Source organism: Ooceraea biroi, chromosome 6 (assembly GCF_003672135.1).
Source record: "Ooceraea biroi isolate clonal line C1 chromosome 6, Obir_v5.4, whole genome shotgun sequence".
In the NCBI taxonomy this organism is placed as follows: Eukaryota; Metazoa; Arthropoda; class Insecta; order Hymenoptera; family Formicidae; genus Ooceraea; species Ooceraea biroi.
In genome coordinates this window covers 3,454,946-3,471,142 of record NC_039511.1, presented here as the reverse complement: position 1 = coordinate 3,471,142, position 16,197 = coordinate 3,454,946, and the positions used below count along the sequence as shown (strand labels likewise).

The 16,197-nt window shown below is 47.2% G+C and overlaps 1 protein-coding gene across 1 annotated transcript in view; it reads left to right on the top strand.

The window, feature by feature from the left end:
• The first annotated feature begins 232 nt into the window (after positions 1-232).
• Positions 233-16,197, top strand: part of LOC105284071 — a 26,473-nt gene continuing 10,508 nt past the window's right edge. The window contains exons 1-2 of the mRNA XM_011347308.3: positions 233-822; positions 1,742-1,786. Coding sequence (XP_011345610.1) covers positions 529-822; positions 1,742-1,786 — 339 coding nt within the window. The 5' untranslated portion in view covers positions 233-528. The remainder of the gene's footprint in view (positions 823-1,741; positions 1,787-16,197) is intronic.

Sequence of the window (16,197 nt, the reverse complement as noted above, 5' to 3'; positions counted from 1 at the left end):
CCTCCCAGCTGTTATTTGTTCGCAGCCGGACTCATTTTCATTACGCCTACGTTCATCTGCCCACATCTACTCAATTTTGGATTGGAAAATAGGGGTCCCTTCGACAATATCTCTGTGAGCAAATGCCGAGTGTGCGGACCCTCTCGGATCGTCGGAGGATCGGACGGCACCGCATGCGCGCACAAGGCGCAGGCGGGAGAAACTAGAAAAGGACTGCGCGCGGAGTTTGGCGCTCAGTTTGACACGCACCGGTGTAGCGCGCGTTTCGCTCGCGATTTTCCCGAACGCTGTTCGCCCACCTGGTGGAGGGTGATTTAAAGGGCGCGTGCCCAACGTTTTGGTGCTGGGGGAGAATTCGTCTCGTGCTGTGTTTTGTTTCCTCCCCATTCGCCGTCGAGCAACAGTCGGCGCGGCCATGGTTTGCGACGCGATTGTACGCGCGTAGAGCGTGTTGTCCTCGGATCGCGCGTCTGTCAGTGTTCGCCTGGTGCGTCCGATCGTCGGTTCTCCGATCTCGGATTTGACACGATGGCCACCGAGATCCCGAAGGTAGAATTCGCCCTCGGCAGCGAGGTGTCGCCCGGTCGCTTCTTCAAGAGCGCGTTCGCGCGCAACTTCATCAGCAACAGCCGCGACTGCAAGTCCCTGGATTACGAGCTGCTCGATAATGCCTGCGCCGCGAACTCGGAGGAGGACCGCAACAACAACGCTCGGAACAACAATTTCTTCTCGCTCGTGAATTTCGCAGACGGTAGGCCGGCAAGCGGCGACGACGCCGCGACGCGAGCCGCCGCTCTCTGGGAGCAGTCGAAGCCGAAGGAGGTGAATGCCTCTCCGTATCCTCTGTTTCGCGATGTTTTTTTCTCACAGCATGATTCTTGATATCGTGGTAACGGTAACTCTATTAAATCCAGAGACCTTGCATTTGTCTCGTCTTGCACCAATGGTCCTGCTTCAAGAGCGTAAGAATGGTCTTATATAAAGGAACGCACGAGAAATGCGGAGAGTCACACGTACTTTATCCGCGAGTCTCCCGTTCAGTCTGAAAATAATTGTTACTCGGTATAATGCTTGCGTAAGCGTTTTAATAAGCTCTTTATAACTTCAAAGTCAAATGTAATTACAATTATAAAATTTATAAATTATAAAATTATTAAAAAAATACAGTTTACAGCTAAATCGACAAACATACTTTAGATCTATATAAGAATTTGTACATGAGCGCGTTGCGCACAATCTCGAAACGCTGTCTGGAATTTGTGTGAGAAAAATTCTCTCGAGAGAATTGATATGAAGATACCTCCCGAGTCGTTCTACTTACTCCGCATAAAGATAAAATTTAATATCGCGCCTCTGAATTACGACAATGCGAGATCGTAAGAGTAGCGATAGCGGTGCACTTGGGCGCGTGCGTTCTCGCTTTACGACTAATTACGAAATTCGAAGCAAAGCGCAATGAAATCCTTCGAGCGTTAGACCGGCCGCGCGCGCAAGTTTTGCAACCCGCGATTTAAATACAATAAACGGAGTTCTGCTGGATACCGCCGGGGCTAGATATCCGCCATTGTGTGCTGGACCTATTAAAACGTCGAAAGAGGTGCAACGCGGATGTCCAACTGCGAGAGGGGAAAAAAACAGGACGTATTCGCGCAATATCGTTGAAATGAACAAACGGGCGCGCCCGATGCTACATATGAGAGGTGCAACCGTCAAATAATTCGATGCTTTCTATTCTTGACAGGCGGCGCAGCCAGCAGATGCGAATGAATTGGAGAAACTTCGAAAGGTGAGTTTATTTATGCCTCGTCGACTTTATTATTGCATATTCATTCCTGACGCATCTTTCCGCCAAACCCTCTCGTCTGGAATTATGCACACGTCAGTGTATCCCCTTATTTCATTCAATGCGTTGTCAACGGCTTGTAACGCGATCTAGTCAAGATCCATTCTTGGTAATGCCACTTTATCGTTTTGAAACAGGTGGAACCGCGATGCAACAGTCAGATTGCCTCAAGATACATTTATAACACGAATGCATCATACAGAATGCACTTTCCGTTCCATAGTTTAATCGGTCACTGTGAGAATTATGCCGACTCATAATCTTTGTAGATCTGTGGAGAAAACTGACTTTGTTCATCCAGTCAGTAGAGTCGAGGTAGATAGAAAGAACGAGACGCTCTATCATAAAAGCGTATGTGTTTTTAATCACTCAAAGGTTGAAAAAATTCATGAGCGAATGAGAATGGGTTCCCATGATATTCTTCTCACCGTCTAACAGCTGAAATCAAGTCGAAATAATCGCAGGATCTCCGTTTGCGGTGCCTGCTCTAAGCGGCGAGATAAGGCAGGATCAGGTATTCTTGTGACTGTGGTTTTATAGCACGAAATAACAGAGAATTCTTTCATGTACGACCGGCGCGACTATTTATTCCGAAAGTAACAGACCACGTTTCCGGTTGCCTTTATTTCGTTGTTAAGCGTTCGCCGGATCTCTGTCGTCGGGCAGACGGTAACTAATCGTTCGAGACAACGCGACATTATCTGGAATCCGGGTAATATACTTTTTCGTTCAATTACATGCCTGTTTTCCATACAATTCATGCATAATTCTATTGGAGCGAGCGAATCGCAGAAATATTGCGGTAATTGCAACCTGAGTACGATACGGACATTAAATATTTATACGCAATGAATGAATTGTCTATCTCTGTGTGAATTTTCTGGGTGCTCCAATTTGTTATTCTATCGCTTGAAATTTCATTTGATGGGAGAAAGAAAGATACGAATATAATATCGTGATTAATATATTTTTTATATTTGAACAACTGCTTGAGCCAGTGAATGTCAAAAAGACCCAAACTGATTTATGAAGCACTTGTTCTTTGAATACTTATAATTTTTGTACTTTGAAGGAAAAAAAGGTCAATGTTCATTGACCATATCCGTTGGTTATGCTCACACGCAATTAAATCGCTTTAATTTCAAGGCGCAATGGACATTAAGCTTTTACGACCATCTGTATCTTACAAAATATCCGTGAAAGGGTATTGAACTTGTAAGAAGGATTCTTCTTCATACTTGAAGCTTCCGATAAAGGTCTTGAGATTGCTACCAGTAAATCATGAAACATTGATTTATTTTCTGGCATTCAAAGTACAAAATTATCAGCATACAATACAGATAATACAAAAATATGCAGAAAATACAGTAAATGTTTCATCAACTAAGTGATCATAAATAAGATCGAATGAAAATCCACACTTTCTACTAATTTATTTAAATGACACTAACCCCACTGTCCAGTTCTCAGCAGTTAGATGATATTAGAAACCGTGAGTTCTGCACATACGTGACGCTTAGCTACTCCATTTTCCGCCCCTATAAAAATCCGTGCAACGAACGTCGTGGCAAGTCCAAAATATGTTCCTGAAATGTATCTGTAGGTGGTTTCGCGTTCGGACGCTCGCCGCAGATCGAGTATGTTGAGCGGAAGTCCGCTTCAGCCCCTCCCGTAATTATTATCAGTCGGAGGGGCCGTGTAGGCCTTTGTGGGACCTATCCGAATGCACGTGCGTGTGTCTGTGCACCGTGGCACGTCTGTCCGACCGCGCCAGTGACCGGAGCGGGTTCACGTGTGACGTCACCATCCTGCTTTTTCGATCCCGCCGTGACACCATAACACGGCTGCGCCACAAGGAAATTATCATCCCCCTCTTCGCCGCGCGCGCGGCGACCTGTTGCGTGTGAAACGAGAAAGGGTCGCGTTGCACGCTGATCCCTTCGTTCGCGAGCGATCGGATGCATCGCGTCGGATTGCATCAGGACGACGATCACGGTCTCGTCGCGCTGTACGAAACGTCAGCAAGACCGTCAGGCGGATGAGATTGACTTCTCCGAAGTGAGAGGATGGCACTTCACCGTCAATCGGAATCACGATTCGTGAAGGTGTTTCCTCGGAGGTCCTCGTAAGGATATTCCGTTAATTCCTGCGGGAAGACAACTCTCATTACGATAGACAGTGCAATTAAGCAGTTGCCCGTTAAAGAGCGAACGCCGTTCTTTGTCTACCCTCTCGAGAAGCGTTTAAGGATACTCGAGAGTGCCGCCTTGCACTCGTACACCTGCGTAATGCACACATCATGGCGCGACACGCACCGTGATTCCCTTCCTGATCCCCGCCGACGGTTTCGCACGTTTTACGAGTCACGCGGATAAGATACGATCGAGCGAGAAAAGTACGTAAGGGCCGGAAGGGCCCTTCCCGTGTCGATTGCGGAATCGCGTTGCGGCAACCGGTTCGGAACAAAGAGTAACGGCGCAACCCTTTTGCCGAAGTTTCTCCTTCGTCGCAACTCTCTCTGTCTGTCTCTCCCTCTCTTTTCCTCTCTGCGAATTTGCTCTCCGCTTGAAATTTAGAGCGCATCGCTTTGATCGCGTAGTTACTCGTGATTTTCCATCTTTATTTATTCATAGATAATAATTATTCTCATTATTAAGATTATTATTAAGATGCTGATCCAATTCGCGTGAGAATTGCGTCCGCGCGTCGCTCGAGCGAAAGCGGATTCGAGATTTTTGCGAATGTTCCACGCAATTAGCGACTAATTAGCCGAGTAAATCGGAGCTTCGCGGCACTAACGAAACGGATTCCGTCGCTCGTGCGTGGAGGATTAATCGCACGACGTCCCATCTTTTATCCTGAAACGCTGCTGCCTGTCGCATCGCATTTGCGCTCAGGCAAACGGCTACTAATGGAAGGTAGATTGCACATACTAACAATTCCCGCTTCGTTGGCAATTCCAAGGCAACCGTTAAACCTTCTCCTGCGATTCCTTTGATCAATTTTTTTCAATATCCGTCTCGATGCCTCGATTACGTCGCTGCGATTATGTAAAAGAGGACGTTTTTTTATAGTCACCTACCTTTCCGCTCTCGCGTGTCGTACCATCGGCTTTTGTTGAGTAACGCGCTAAATCGATAAAATATTTTATTTCTCTGGCATATTTTATTCTTCCGAAAAATATAAATTATATACAATAATTATTTTTAACAAATGTCATAGAATGAAGAATGGAGAAATAATATTCAGTTGTTTATCAGAATTTCTTCAAAGCTGCATTGTGGCAAATCGAGATACTAAGATGAATGAATATTTCGGCGTTGTTTAATATAAGCAGTCAGTAAAATCCATTATGTACACTAAATACAACATACAATTTTGACTAATAAAGTAGCAGAGTGGATTTCCTTTTACTCCGGCTCTACCCGAGTCGAAATTTTGCGCCTACTTTAATGCTTTTAGCAGTCGTACGAACCTACTTTTAGGAAAATAGAACCTAAAACTCTTACATTGAAACTCAAACTCCTACAAACAGATGTCATTATATCATTATAATATATTATAATATTATAATATATGTCATTATTATATTATTGATGTTATTATGTTATTATAGCGACGTCATTATAATGACGTCGCTATTTTTATGTTGTTACGTTTCGAGGAGGAACGAACCTGCATACAGTTTCGACGAAATTTCCCTCGATACCCGTTTAGCTCCCGCGAGATGTACGATGTTTACGAAGCGAAGTGGATTCGTGTGAGCCAGCCGCGAAGTTTGTAAGAAAGGAAGAGATTAATCTGTCAGACAGACCGAGGTGTTATTTCATTTGAAACGTCGACGACCGCTTCACGCGCGACGTCACCGTTCTAGGAAGGAGGAATCTGATGGAACGCGATGATTGCGCGTCGAAATGTTAATTTCATTTAACAAACGTTCAAACGCACGATATAGAGAGGCAAAACGAATAAAAAAATATACTGTAATAAATTTGGCACTGATTTAGAAAACTGCAAGAAAAGCTCGCTTTCAAAATAAAGAAGCATCCTGACGCCGCGATATTTCGCGGAAAAACCTATTTCTACCTCTGAAAGCTGTTTGTAAGTTTAAAAATCACTTTTATCGGAAATAACATTCGGTGAACTTTGTATCCCACATTCCTGATTAATCTTTGCGCAAAGCATTCAACGTTGCGCCGCAGACCTCGGCGTTTTATGTAACGCGGAGGTTTAATTGTTACATTGCATGGGGCGCCATAAAATTCCGCGTGTCATCGACATCACGGCGAGAACCGGCGCGTTCCATTCAGTTGCATCGCGGAATTCGCCACTATTGTTAGACCCGGTTGCGCGCGTCCGCGCGAGCGGAGGAGTTACACTTTACGTGGTGCTTCGCGCCGCGACGCGAAGCACCGTTACTCGATATATTGCGGAGAGACGGCGAGCGGCCGCTTAATCCGGCACGTTGTTCGCCGGGATCGTGCTATTTACATAACGCCGGTCCATGCATTAGAGTGCACGCTCTCGGGGAATGCGGCGTCCACCGGCGAGCTGCGCTCGGGCGCGGCGCTCGCGCGGACTCTCCTTTCTGCCCGGCGCGGCTTGCCGGTGCACGCTCTTCCGCTCGCGGCCGCACATCATTGCATGCCGCAATAATAATAAAGCCGGGCCACGCGAAATCCGACTCGGCGTCGCTCTCCGCAGCCTCCGGCCGCGCGCATCTGGCGCAAGGGGGATGATAAGCGGTGATAAGCGGCCGGTGCACCTTGATCGGCATGCGACCGAGGCTGTCTCTCGCGGATCGAGTCAACGTGAGCGACTCTCCCCGTGACGGAACCTGACCGTCCGGAAGGCGCGTAAAAATAGCGGCTCGGCTCGAAACTCGGGTTAATTTTAATTCCAGCCGTTTTCACACGCGCTACTCTTGTCAGCGGAGATTGGACGAGATTGCCGCGGCGCCACGCTGGAAATTAGCGTCATTAACGCTAGCGTCCGCTTCAACGAGCCGCGGAACGCCTGATTGATTGTTTCTCGGGCTAATATATTGCGGGATGAGAGGGGCGTTGAATGCGAATTACCTCGATTGCCGTAGATCCGTGGGATCGTTGGGTGATAATTGAGAATACACGCGGCTGACGAATTGGGGCAGTGTATTATTAGCCGACTAATCGATACTACATCCCTCTTCGTGGATGGGGTGCACGCGATAAACAGCCGCGTTAAAATGGATAGATAGAATGCGGGGTTTATACTTTTTCGTGGAAGCTTTTTGTGCTCGCGATCTTGGCGATGAGAGAAGGAACATTTTAATTGAAACTATACTCGGTGTATTGTAAATCAAGGCTGTTGTCCTTTCCTGATATGAGTCTGTTTAACGCGTACACAACATGTGTTACGATGTCTGCGCGATAAGCAACGAGTTGATGAGAAATTAAACGGACTTATCAGCGTGTAAAATGTATTTACGAGTGAATGCCGTCCTCTCTCGAGATATAAAGAACCGTCATGTTCTTTATTGTTGGCTGATCTAGATAAGAAATGGAATATCGAGATTTGCTTGTAATGCAGAGACTTAATGAGCGTTCATTTTATACACTGAAGAAAATCGCATATCGAATTTTTATGAATATTTCGATTCCACCGAACGAAACTAATGAGACTTCACTTTCGGAATGTATCTCTCGGAGATAAGAAACACAGAGAGCCGTCCGCGATCGTGTCTTGCCGCAGAGACACGTGTCTTCCGTGTCTTTCTTTTTCTCCTTGTCTCTTTCTCTCTCTCTCTCTCTCTCTTTCACACTATGAGAACGCGTTTCTGATCTAAATATGTAAATCAGATCTCCTAGAATGGCCAGGTCACATACCGGCTAAACATGCGCATAATCCTTCCTCTGTTCGCGCGCGATACGACACATTTTTGGCTCTCGTCGGAATATTACATAGAGTATAATGGCTGCACACACGGATTCTGTTCTCAGAATTCGCGAGCGTTACGTGTACAGAGTAATTTAGATAACGTTACGTCATGTTGGTCAAGATTGCACATTACCCGATCATAAAGCGCAGTTCAATGATCCGCGCAATCCAGTCCGCCGTGATAGGAAGCATTTCGCTCTCTTCGTCCACTTGAAAAATGAGCTGCCATCAGCGCTCGTGAACAATCCAAGATAATCCGGGCGATCCGTCACTCTCAGTCGAGTGTTTAATGCGAATTGCTTTCAGTTAATATCAATGTCAAGTGTCAATCTTACAATTGTTTAATGAACATAACAATTTTAAACGATTCGGAGAGAGAGTTATTTGGGGAAGAAAGCCGGAATTACCATATCGTTTACGCGAAAATGCGAGAAGTGGAGTGCTAATTTCACAGAGCTCGTATCTCCAGGCTGCACGCACGCACGGCAATGTTCGCTGGTTTATGCACTCCGTTTACTTTTCCGTAAAATTATGCTGTGTCGGCCACCTTATTAACTACGTCCCTGCTTAGGAAGGCCCTTATTTGACGATTACTTACACCACGGTGTCATTACTCCTCTCTGCACTGTCGGGCCGCGTTCCACTCGGGTGCCCTCAGCCTCTTCCGGTTGCCTCTATCCACGAAATACGCACCTTCACGTGCACGTACAACATGCATTAACCGCGCACATTCCTGCTTACTCGGCATCCTCGTCTCTTTGTCCCTTTTGCTGGCAGCGTTTTCGAGCGCTGCTCCGCGCATACATATGCAGATCGCGCAAATTCGTCGCGTAGCGCAATGTTAATGCAAAGTGCACATGCACTTGTGTCAAGAAAAAAAAGAAATTTGAGATAAATGCAAAATTCAAGACACGGTATCGATTTCCTTAAATTAAACACGTAAATGCAAAGTTTATGTTCAGTTGATAAGTTTGAGAATATATGATGATACTTTCTATTTGTTTTTTTCTAATAACAATTTGTGAGATAGAAAGCGTCAGGTCATTTATACATATTGTAACCATCATAACCATTATTCTCCCGGTAGCTTTGTACGGAAGTGAATCGTGGGCACTTACTTTACAAGGTGAAAAGAAATTTAGGGTTACGGAAAATTTTCGGGGCGAAACGCGATGAGGAAACGGGGGAATGGCGGAGACTACACAACGTCGAGCTGCATAAACTTTATGATAGTCCGGATATAATTAATGTAATTAAATCACGCAGATTAAGGTGGGCGGGTCATGTCGCGCGTATGGGAAAGGATAGAACCGCGTATAAAATTATGACGGGTAGACCAAATGGCAAGAGACCGTTAGGTAGACCAAGACGTAGATGGGTAGACAATATTCAGTCAGATCTCAATGATATAGGCGCCGAGAGTGGGGATTGGGAGGCAGTAGCTCAGGACAGGGATCGATGGCGAACTTTGGTAATTGCAGCTATGAACTTTCGAGTTTTGAATGCCAGCTAATAATAATAATAATAACAATTTGTGAGATAGAAAGCGTCAGGTCATTTATACATATTGTAATGCAGCATTTCGAAATAATTCCTTGAATACACCGAAGCAGTAACTTTCCGGCTGCATCTTACGTTGTAGAATTAACAAACAATTGATTCTCAATTACGCAGTGAGATCTGCCTGTAACGATTGTTCCATTCATTTCACTTTTATACCTCCGAGTCGAAACGCGACCCTGTTTCATACTGCTTTTCTCGTTTCCACGTTAATGAGCGGCGAGATAATGAGAGGAACAATCTTTAACTGCCAAACCGCCATGACTGTCAAGGAAGTCGTGATATATAGCATCAAGTTGACATTCAATTTACATCTCCATAATTATGACCCATGACACGTTCGTAAAGCCTCTGTACCACTTTCTTCATTTTTTCTTGCGGTTCTCTGACCATCAAGAAGATAATGAGAAAATCAAGACTCTCTCAGAAGTCGTTAACGATAAGCAGTATATAAATTTCTAATTAGTGCTAATTTAGTAAATAATCTCTCTCTCCACGCAAGATTCTATTATCCACGTTTTTTCACGCTGAACCGCCATTATTCAGACAATGGAGTGTCAGATGCAAAAAAATCCCACAGAGAAATCTTTCGCAATCATTTGCTCGAAAATCGCCGGTTTCTGACACGGCTATCGGAATACAGAACGAAAGATTACCGCGCGATCGAATCGAATCGAATCGAATCGTCGTCCACGTTCACCGAATAAGTCGGCGCTCTCGCGCCGAGACGAGACCAGCAGTTCAGGCACCCCGGCGCAAGAACGAAGGTAAAAACGACATGAGTCACCGGATTCCTTAATTTTCACGATCGTACACGCGGATTCTTCATGGCCATCAAGATCAATTGCCAGAACCGATCGTCGGCGTGCCTAATTGCCGCGTGACCTCGCGCGTACGCGCGAGTGAGTCTTCAATGCAACCGAGACGTCCGTCGCTTGCGAAAGCGGATTCTGGCAGACCATGAACACATCCTGAGCTATGACTGCTATCCTCAAACTAATGAACGTCACCGAAGAAGAGGAAGAGGCCTTCCACGCGGCGATGGAAACGGCAAGATACATCCGTCACGTGTTGTCGACCCTTACGGCCGTCGAAATGGACGCCAGCCGTAAAATTACCGCGGGCAATTAGCGCGGACATCCTGGTGACGTACACGGTGCTTCGGGAAGCCAGCACCCTGACATCCTCCTCAGACAAATCGAATCGGACTCCCGGATCTGCATCCGGAGTTCCGTCCTGCCTTGCGTTTCGGGCTTCTGGATGGCTTCTATGTCCACTTGCAACAGCGTGATTCCGCTGCAACGAGAAGAGAGCCGAGTGATAAGAATGACCGAGCGCGTCTCGCCGCGAGGGAACCACGAGAATTTTCCCAGCAATCCGCTTCAAACGCGTCGGAGTGAAAGCCGACGTGTATGTGCGAGCGCGATGCGCCGGCGGACGGCGCGCGCGAACTCGCCTATAATTCTGCGTTTAAACGCACGTAACGGCGCGTTTTGCAATAAGCCGGGGCGCGGGCGGAGGGCAGCGTCGTTCTCGTCGGCGTCGTCGTGCATATAATAATTCGTCTCTGCCGCCGGGACGATCATTATTCCAGAGTGCTGGGCAAGTAGGTAACCCGTCCTGCTTGCCGCGGTCGTCGCCGCTTAATCTCGTGCTCCGCTCGATAATGAATAAACTGCTAATCAAACGTTTCCGGCATTTCGTCGCGAATTCCGCTGGAAGTGGCTCCCCGCGTCCGCGTCTCGTCTCCCGCGACGTTTCGCAGGTGAAACTCAAAAGCACCCGTGAACCGTTCTCGCGACTGACCCCGCGGATTCTGATTTTATTCGGTCTTACTGCCTACCGTTTAATCGCCGCGGGAAAAAAGGATTTCTCGAAGCCCGCTGAGAAATTCACGGCAGCCGGCGTTTACGCATGCAACACACGCGCCGCACGCACTAGGCGCTATTGTGCATTAAGTGGTGATACACGCCGCGCGGTGTGTCCGCGCGACGCAATCCAACAGGAAACCGGCAATCAAAAATTGCACATTGAAATATTTATTAAAAGCGGGAACTCCGTAATAGAGGAGATTTTCTATTCAATTACGGCGCTATTAAAGTTGATGGGCCCATAAAGACGTCTCGAAACCGGCAATTCGCTGCTAGCTCCAATGCAACAATAGTAATGGTCTTTCACTTTCATGCGCGGCCGGCAATTAAAGTCGAATCGCCGGAGGGGCCCAGAAGATAGAATAAAATAATAGCTCGGACCGCGCGCGCGCGCGCGCCGAGGATTTGTGTCATTTCTTTCCTCGGTCCGGCACAGGTCGTGCCGCACGTCGGCTTTCCTCCATAAGCACCCCAATCCTATTTGCTCGCTTGAGCGATACGCACAAAGAGGATGTACACATCGGCAAGAGGATATAAAAGACCAATCTATTTCTGTCCCTAACGCGGCCTTGAGAGCGTGCGCGTCTTCTACGGCGGCGTCTCCGCTGTTCCTCTTGCGTTCTTCATCTCCTCGAAAGTCTCCTCGTCGGCGAGAATCGACTTCCTTTTTGCTCCCTTTACCTTCTTCGGCATGCCGCCGTCAGATAACTCGCGCCGCGCCACCTCCATCCGTCTGATCCATCGATCCCGCGGATTCCAGAGCGCTTTGTGAGTCCGCTCCGCAGCCACATCCGCGATATCGCTTCACGGGGTTCATCCGCTTGGGAATTCTGCGGCCACACACGCTCGCGTCTGGGAACAGCTTGGCGATGTACCGGAACACGCCAGTCTCGGACTGACCGGGACTTGACTTGGAATATATTTGTCCTCGATGAAGATGTTGGACACCGATTGCTCTTCGGAATCGTGCGTAATTGTGAATTTAGAGAATTTCGCGGAATAAAGCCAGACAGTTGCTTCTTATTCGAGGATTAATTTAGGCGAAGATTATCGTAACAAGTAATCTACTTCAAGTACGCAAATCTTGTTCAGAAAAATACATGGCAATTGTAGAAATTATAGATTGATGTGGGGACCGATTCTCTATGAAGATTCCATTAGAAGATCGCTCTTTATGTCCGATTGTGCTTTTGTATGCCTTGCAGAGCTGTTAAGGATCAGCCTTCGAAAAACCACAATAGTGTAGATAATAATCCGCCTCTATCAAGCACAAGCTCTGTTTAACTAGTCAACACGGTAGCTCACGGTGAGAGTAAAGGTCGCGTTCGGTTGGCTATCCTAATTACACGTCGATCGCCGGACAGGATGTCGTTAATTTAATAATTGTCTTCATTAATCCATCGAACGCGTGCCATCTCTGGAGCCACGAGGACGCCTGGGTATTGACACAGTTCGCCGCAATTAATATCACGCGTTGCGCATCCCTTAATTAAGTGCATGCCGTACGTCAATTAAGGTCCGCTTAACGTGCTTGCGCTTCGGTGCTGGCGTTCAAACGCGGTTCAGTACGCAAGCCAGTTACGCACGTTCTCTCCATCTTTCTGTGTGCCGTCTGATTTTCTACCGGGAGACTGAGTCATCGCACGCGGACTATCGTAAAATATAATCTGACGTGTCTCGCAACACGGGGCGACCACCGTGTCGCGCAATCGATAATTAAACGAGTAACAGGGGTGAATCGAGTGGACTGCTTAATGACTTACGCTGACGATACGCGCACAGTGACATTTAAAGCTGCGGTGCTGGCAAAAGTATGAGCGGAAAATCAACTACATAGACCAATACACTTTGCAAGAAATATTTCTTCGCGATTATAACGAAATATTGATCGATATCAAGGAAACTTACTGTAATATCTTAACTCTAATTATGTTCGTGATTGTACAGATTCCTTTTTTTTCTTAATCAAGGCTTTTATTTCTTTTGACTGCTCGCGGATTAATAAGCTGATATAATCCCAAGCTGGGAACGAGCTGCGACGTGAAAGTAAGAGCGCATGCAGATACAAACGTAGACGCTCTTTTATGGGATGTTGGGAACCGGATCAAGGAGAGTGCCTCTCCGATTATTTGGACGGTCGCCGTCGTCGCCGCGCGATTTCTCGGCGCAGCCTTGTCCCCTGCGGACGGCTTGACGCTTTCGTGGACACCGAATTTAGCGATTATGGGTACACACGTACGCAACACGCGAGCAATTGCCTTCCGACCTCTACGCGCTTTCTGCTCCCGCGAGCTAAACGACGCACGGAGGAAAGTGGCGTTTAGCTACCATCTGAATATCACCGGACTTTCCTAGCCTCTATGGACGATAGACTCGTCCGGCGAACGATGTACGATCAAAAACTCATCTCTTTCTGGAGGAATCTCGAGCCGCGAAGCAGAGTTCTTCTAAAATAGATCTGCACACGTGACGCGAATGCCAGAGGGAGGAAAGTGTCGATAAAATCTCCTGAAAGGAACAAATGCCCCGCCGATCTCACGATGCGAAGGCAATCATCATCCCGCGCATCGATGCACTGGATTGCGAAATGCAATATATGCGCCGGTATGTAATACCACACACACGGGGTCACGGTCCAGCAGTCGTGATATTAAATATCACTGCTGAGAATCGGATCTGGTGACGAGCGCGCACTCTCCGGCGCGAAATGCAAAGGAACGTTACGCGATAGTCGCGAATACTCCCTGGCTTCGCGTTCTGATGAAATATCTGAATCGCAGGTGCGAAAGAGATCCACGTGCGAGCACGTGCGTGCGCTGCTCGGAATCTGTACGCGATACGCAAGATTAAGACGGGGATTAAGGCGCGCCGTTCGCTGGAGTCGATTTCGTAAACCTCCTCTGGTTTTAATGCGAAATAAATTTCCCATTTCCCAAGAGCATATTTCACTCTGACTAGCGCGTAAGCTAGTTTACGTGCTCAGGAGTCACGAGTCATGGAGTCGTAAAGTACGGGTAAACTGGACTTTAACTGATCCTCTGTTGCCTTCTCTCTCCCTCGCTCTTTCTGGAAGGACAGAATTAGAAAAGAGGCTCTGAACCTTCGATTGCACCACAGTGGATTCACGGTGACGCGGATTAATTTTCTTTTCGATTTCTTGGAGCTTCTAGAGCTTCAAGAAGGGATGACGAACCATCGATTCGAGACTAATCAAGTCGAATAAAATTACCTGCAACTAATGTTTTTATAGAAATGTTTCTATAGAAACAATTCGCTTGTTCGGTCGTTTATTTAAAATCTCCGCTCGTCACTGGGATTTATATTTTATTATAAAGACTGTGTCAACAACGAGTTACGCGCGGGATTTTATCCCACTCCTAATTCTAATGATAGTTCCGGTAGCGACAAAGGAAGCCGTTGAACGCATCTAGATGGATGACACAAGTCGTGAGGAGTTCTTCGACTTCCTGACCCAGATAGATACGGGCTAGGTTCTAAATGTAGTCTGAGAAAATCTTTTTGTTGGCCGGGGAATTGAATGCGGGTACCGCTGTGTTCAGCCGGAAGTTTACTCAGGCAACTTTATCATGATATATTGTGGTAGGATATTTAATCAATCTTAAATCTATTTATCGTATGCTCGAAATTTATCATCTACAACATCTGAGGTAATTGCATGTTTAGCCAACACGTTATATTCCAACTTGCCTGAAGTTCCTTGTAAAAGAAAAATATCAAACTGTTAAATAATTATGAGGAGCACCACAAATTTTTCGGTGCAAGAAATCACTTCACATTTTACATTTGCGTAACTTATTGCCCCAAAAAACTGATTTTCCGACGGATATTTCGGACGAGCTTACAAAAAGACGACAACACGCTGACAGCGTCGTGAGACCAACTCGAATAGTGCGCATGTAGAAGAGTTCCGGCAGCGAAACGTTCACTTTGAGAGATCCGGCCGAAAGAAGAGCGTGCCGAGCGCAGCACAGCGCTGCAATTGTGTGGAGTGCAGTCTCTCTAATCGCACGCTCTGATTAGCGTGTGTACATCCGCGCAGTGATCCCGCGGCGGCGCGACGATTCAGATGAGTCATCTGCATGTCATTCAGGTGGAGGATCAATCGACCGTTCCGCCAGTGAGCGTCAAGGACTCGCGTATCACGATTTTTCGAGAATCGCCGAAGGTGAAAACGATTATCGCTTTATTGTATCGCGTGGCGCATTACTCGTTGCACGGGAAAATCGTCCGAAAATCGCGGGTCCCGATCTACGCTAAGCCCGAAAGAGGGCTTAATTCCTCGGAGGAGCGTATATACGCTCCTCCGTCGTAATGACGGCGATTTGTCCCTCTCATTTCACGCTCCAGATATCGCGCCGCGATATCCGCATTTGCTTTTTAATTCGCCGAACAGTCAAGAACCTTGCGGCTCTCCCTTTTGTACTAATCTACCGCGCGCATCCCTCGTCCGAATCCTGGCGAGCCATCGTCGCGCTTTTATTTTTTTCGTCTCTTTCCTGCCTTTGCGGCAGATGCCATCCGCGAAGCGTGACCAACGTTTGCCCCTCTCCTCCTCTTCCTCTTCTTCCTTCCGTGGGTTCGTTCAATGCCACCGACGACGGTTTTTTGGTGCTGTCTTCGTGGTGCTTCGTCGTGCGTAGAAGCCGTCGTCGTCGCCGCCTCCATCGTCGTCGGCGGACTCATGAATGGCGATGGTATGCACTATTCGTAAAAGCCGCCGGCTTATTTTCGGATCCACGTTATGACACGCGCGTGTGCGCCGCGGATGCACGCGAGAGATGCGCCACGATGCGCCGACCTCCCTCGTTACATCTTTATTGCTTTGCCGCCCGCGCGTTGCGAGGTGCCGGGAATTTGTCGCGATTCACCCTTGAAAATCACGAAAAGAATGTTCCGCTTCGCGTAACGCGACGGGACGCTAAACTAGTAAGCAAATTCGAAAACGTGGACATCAGGATACGCGGATTTAGATCAAATCTCTCCGAA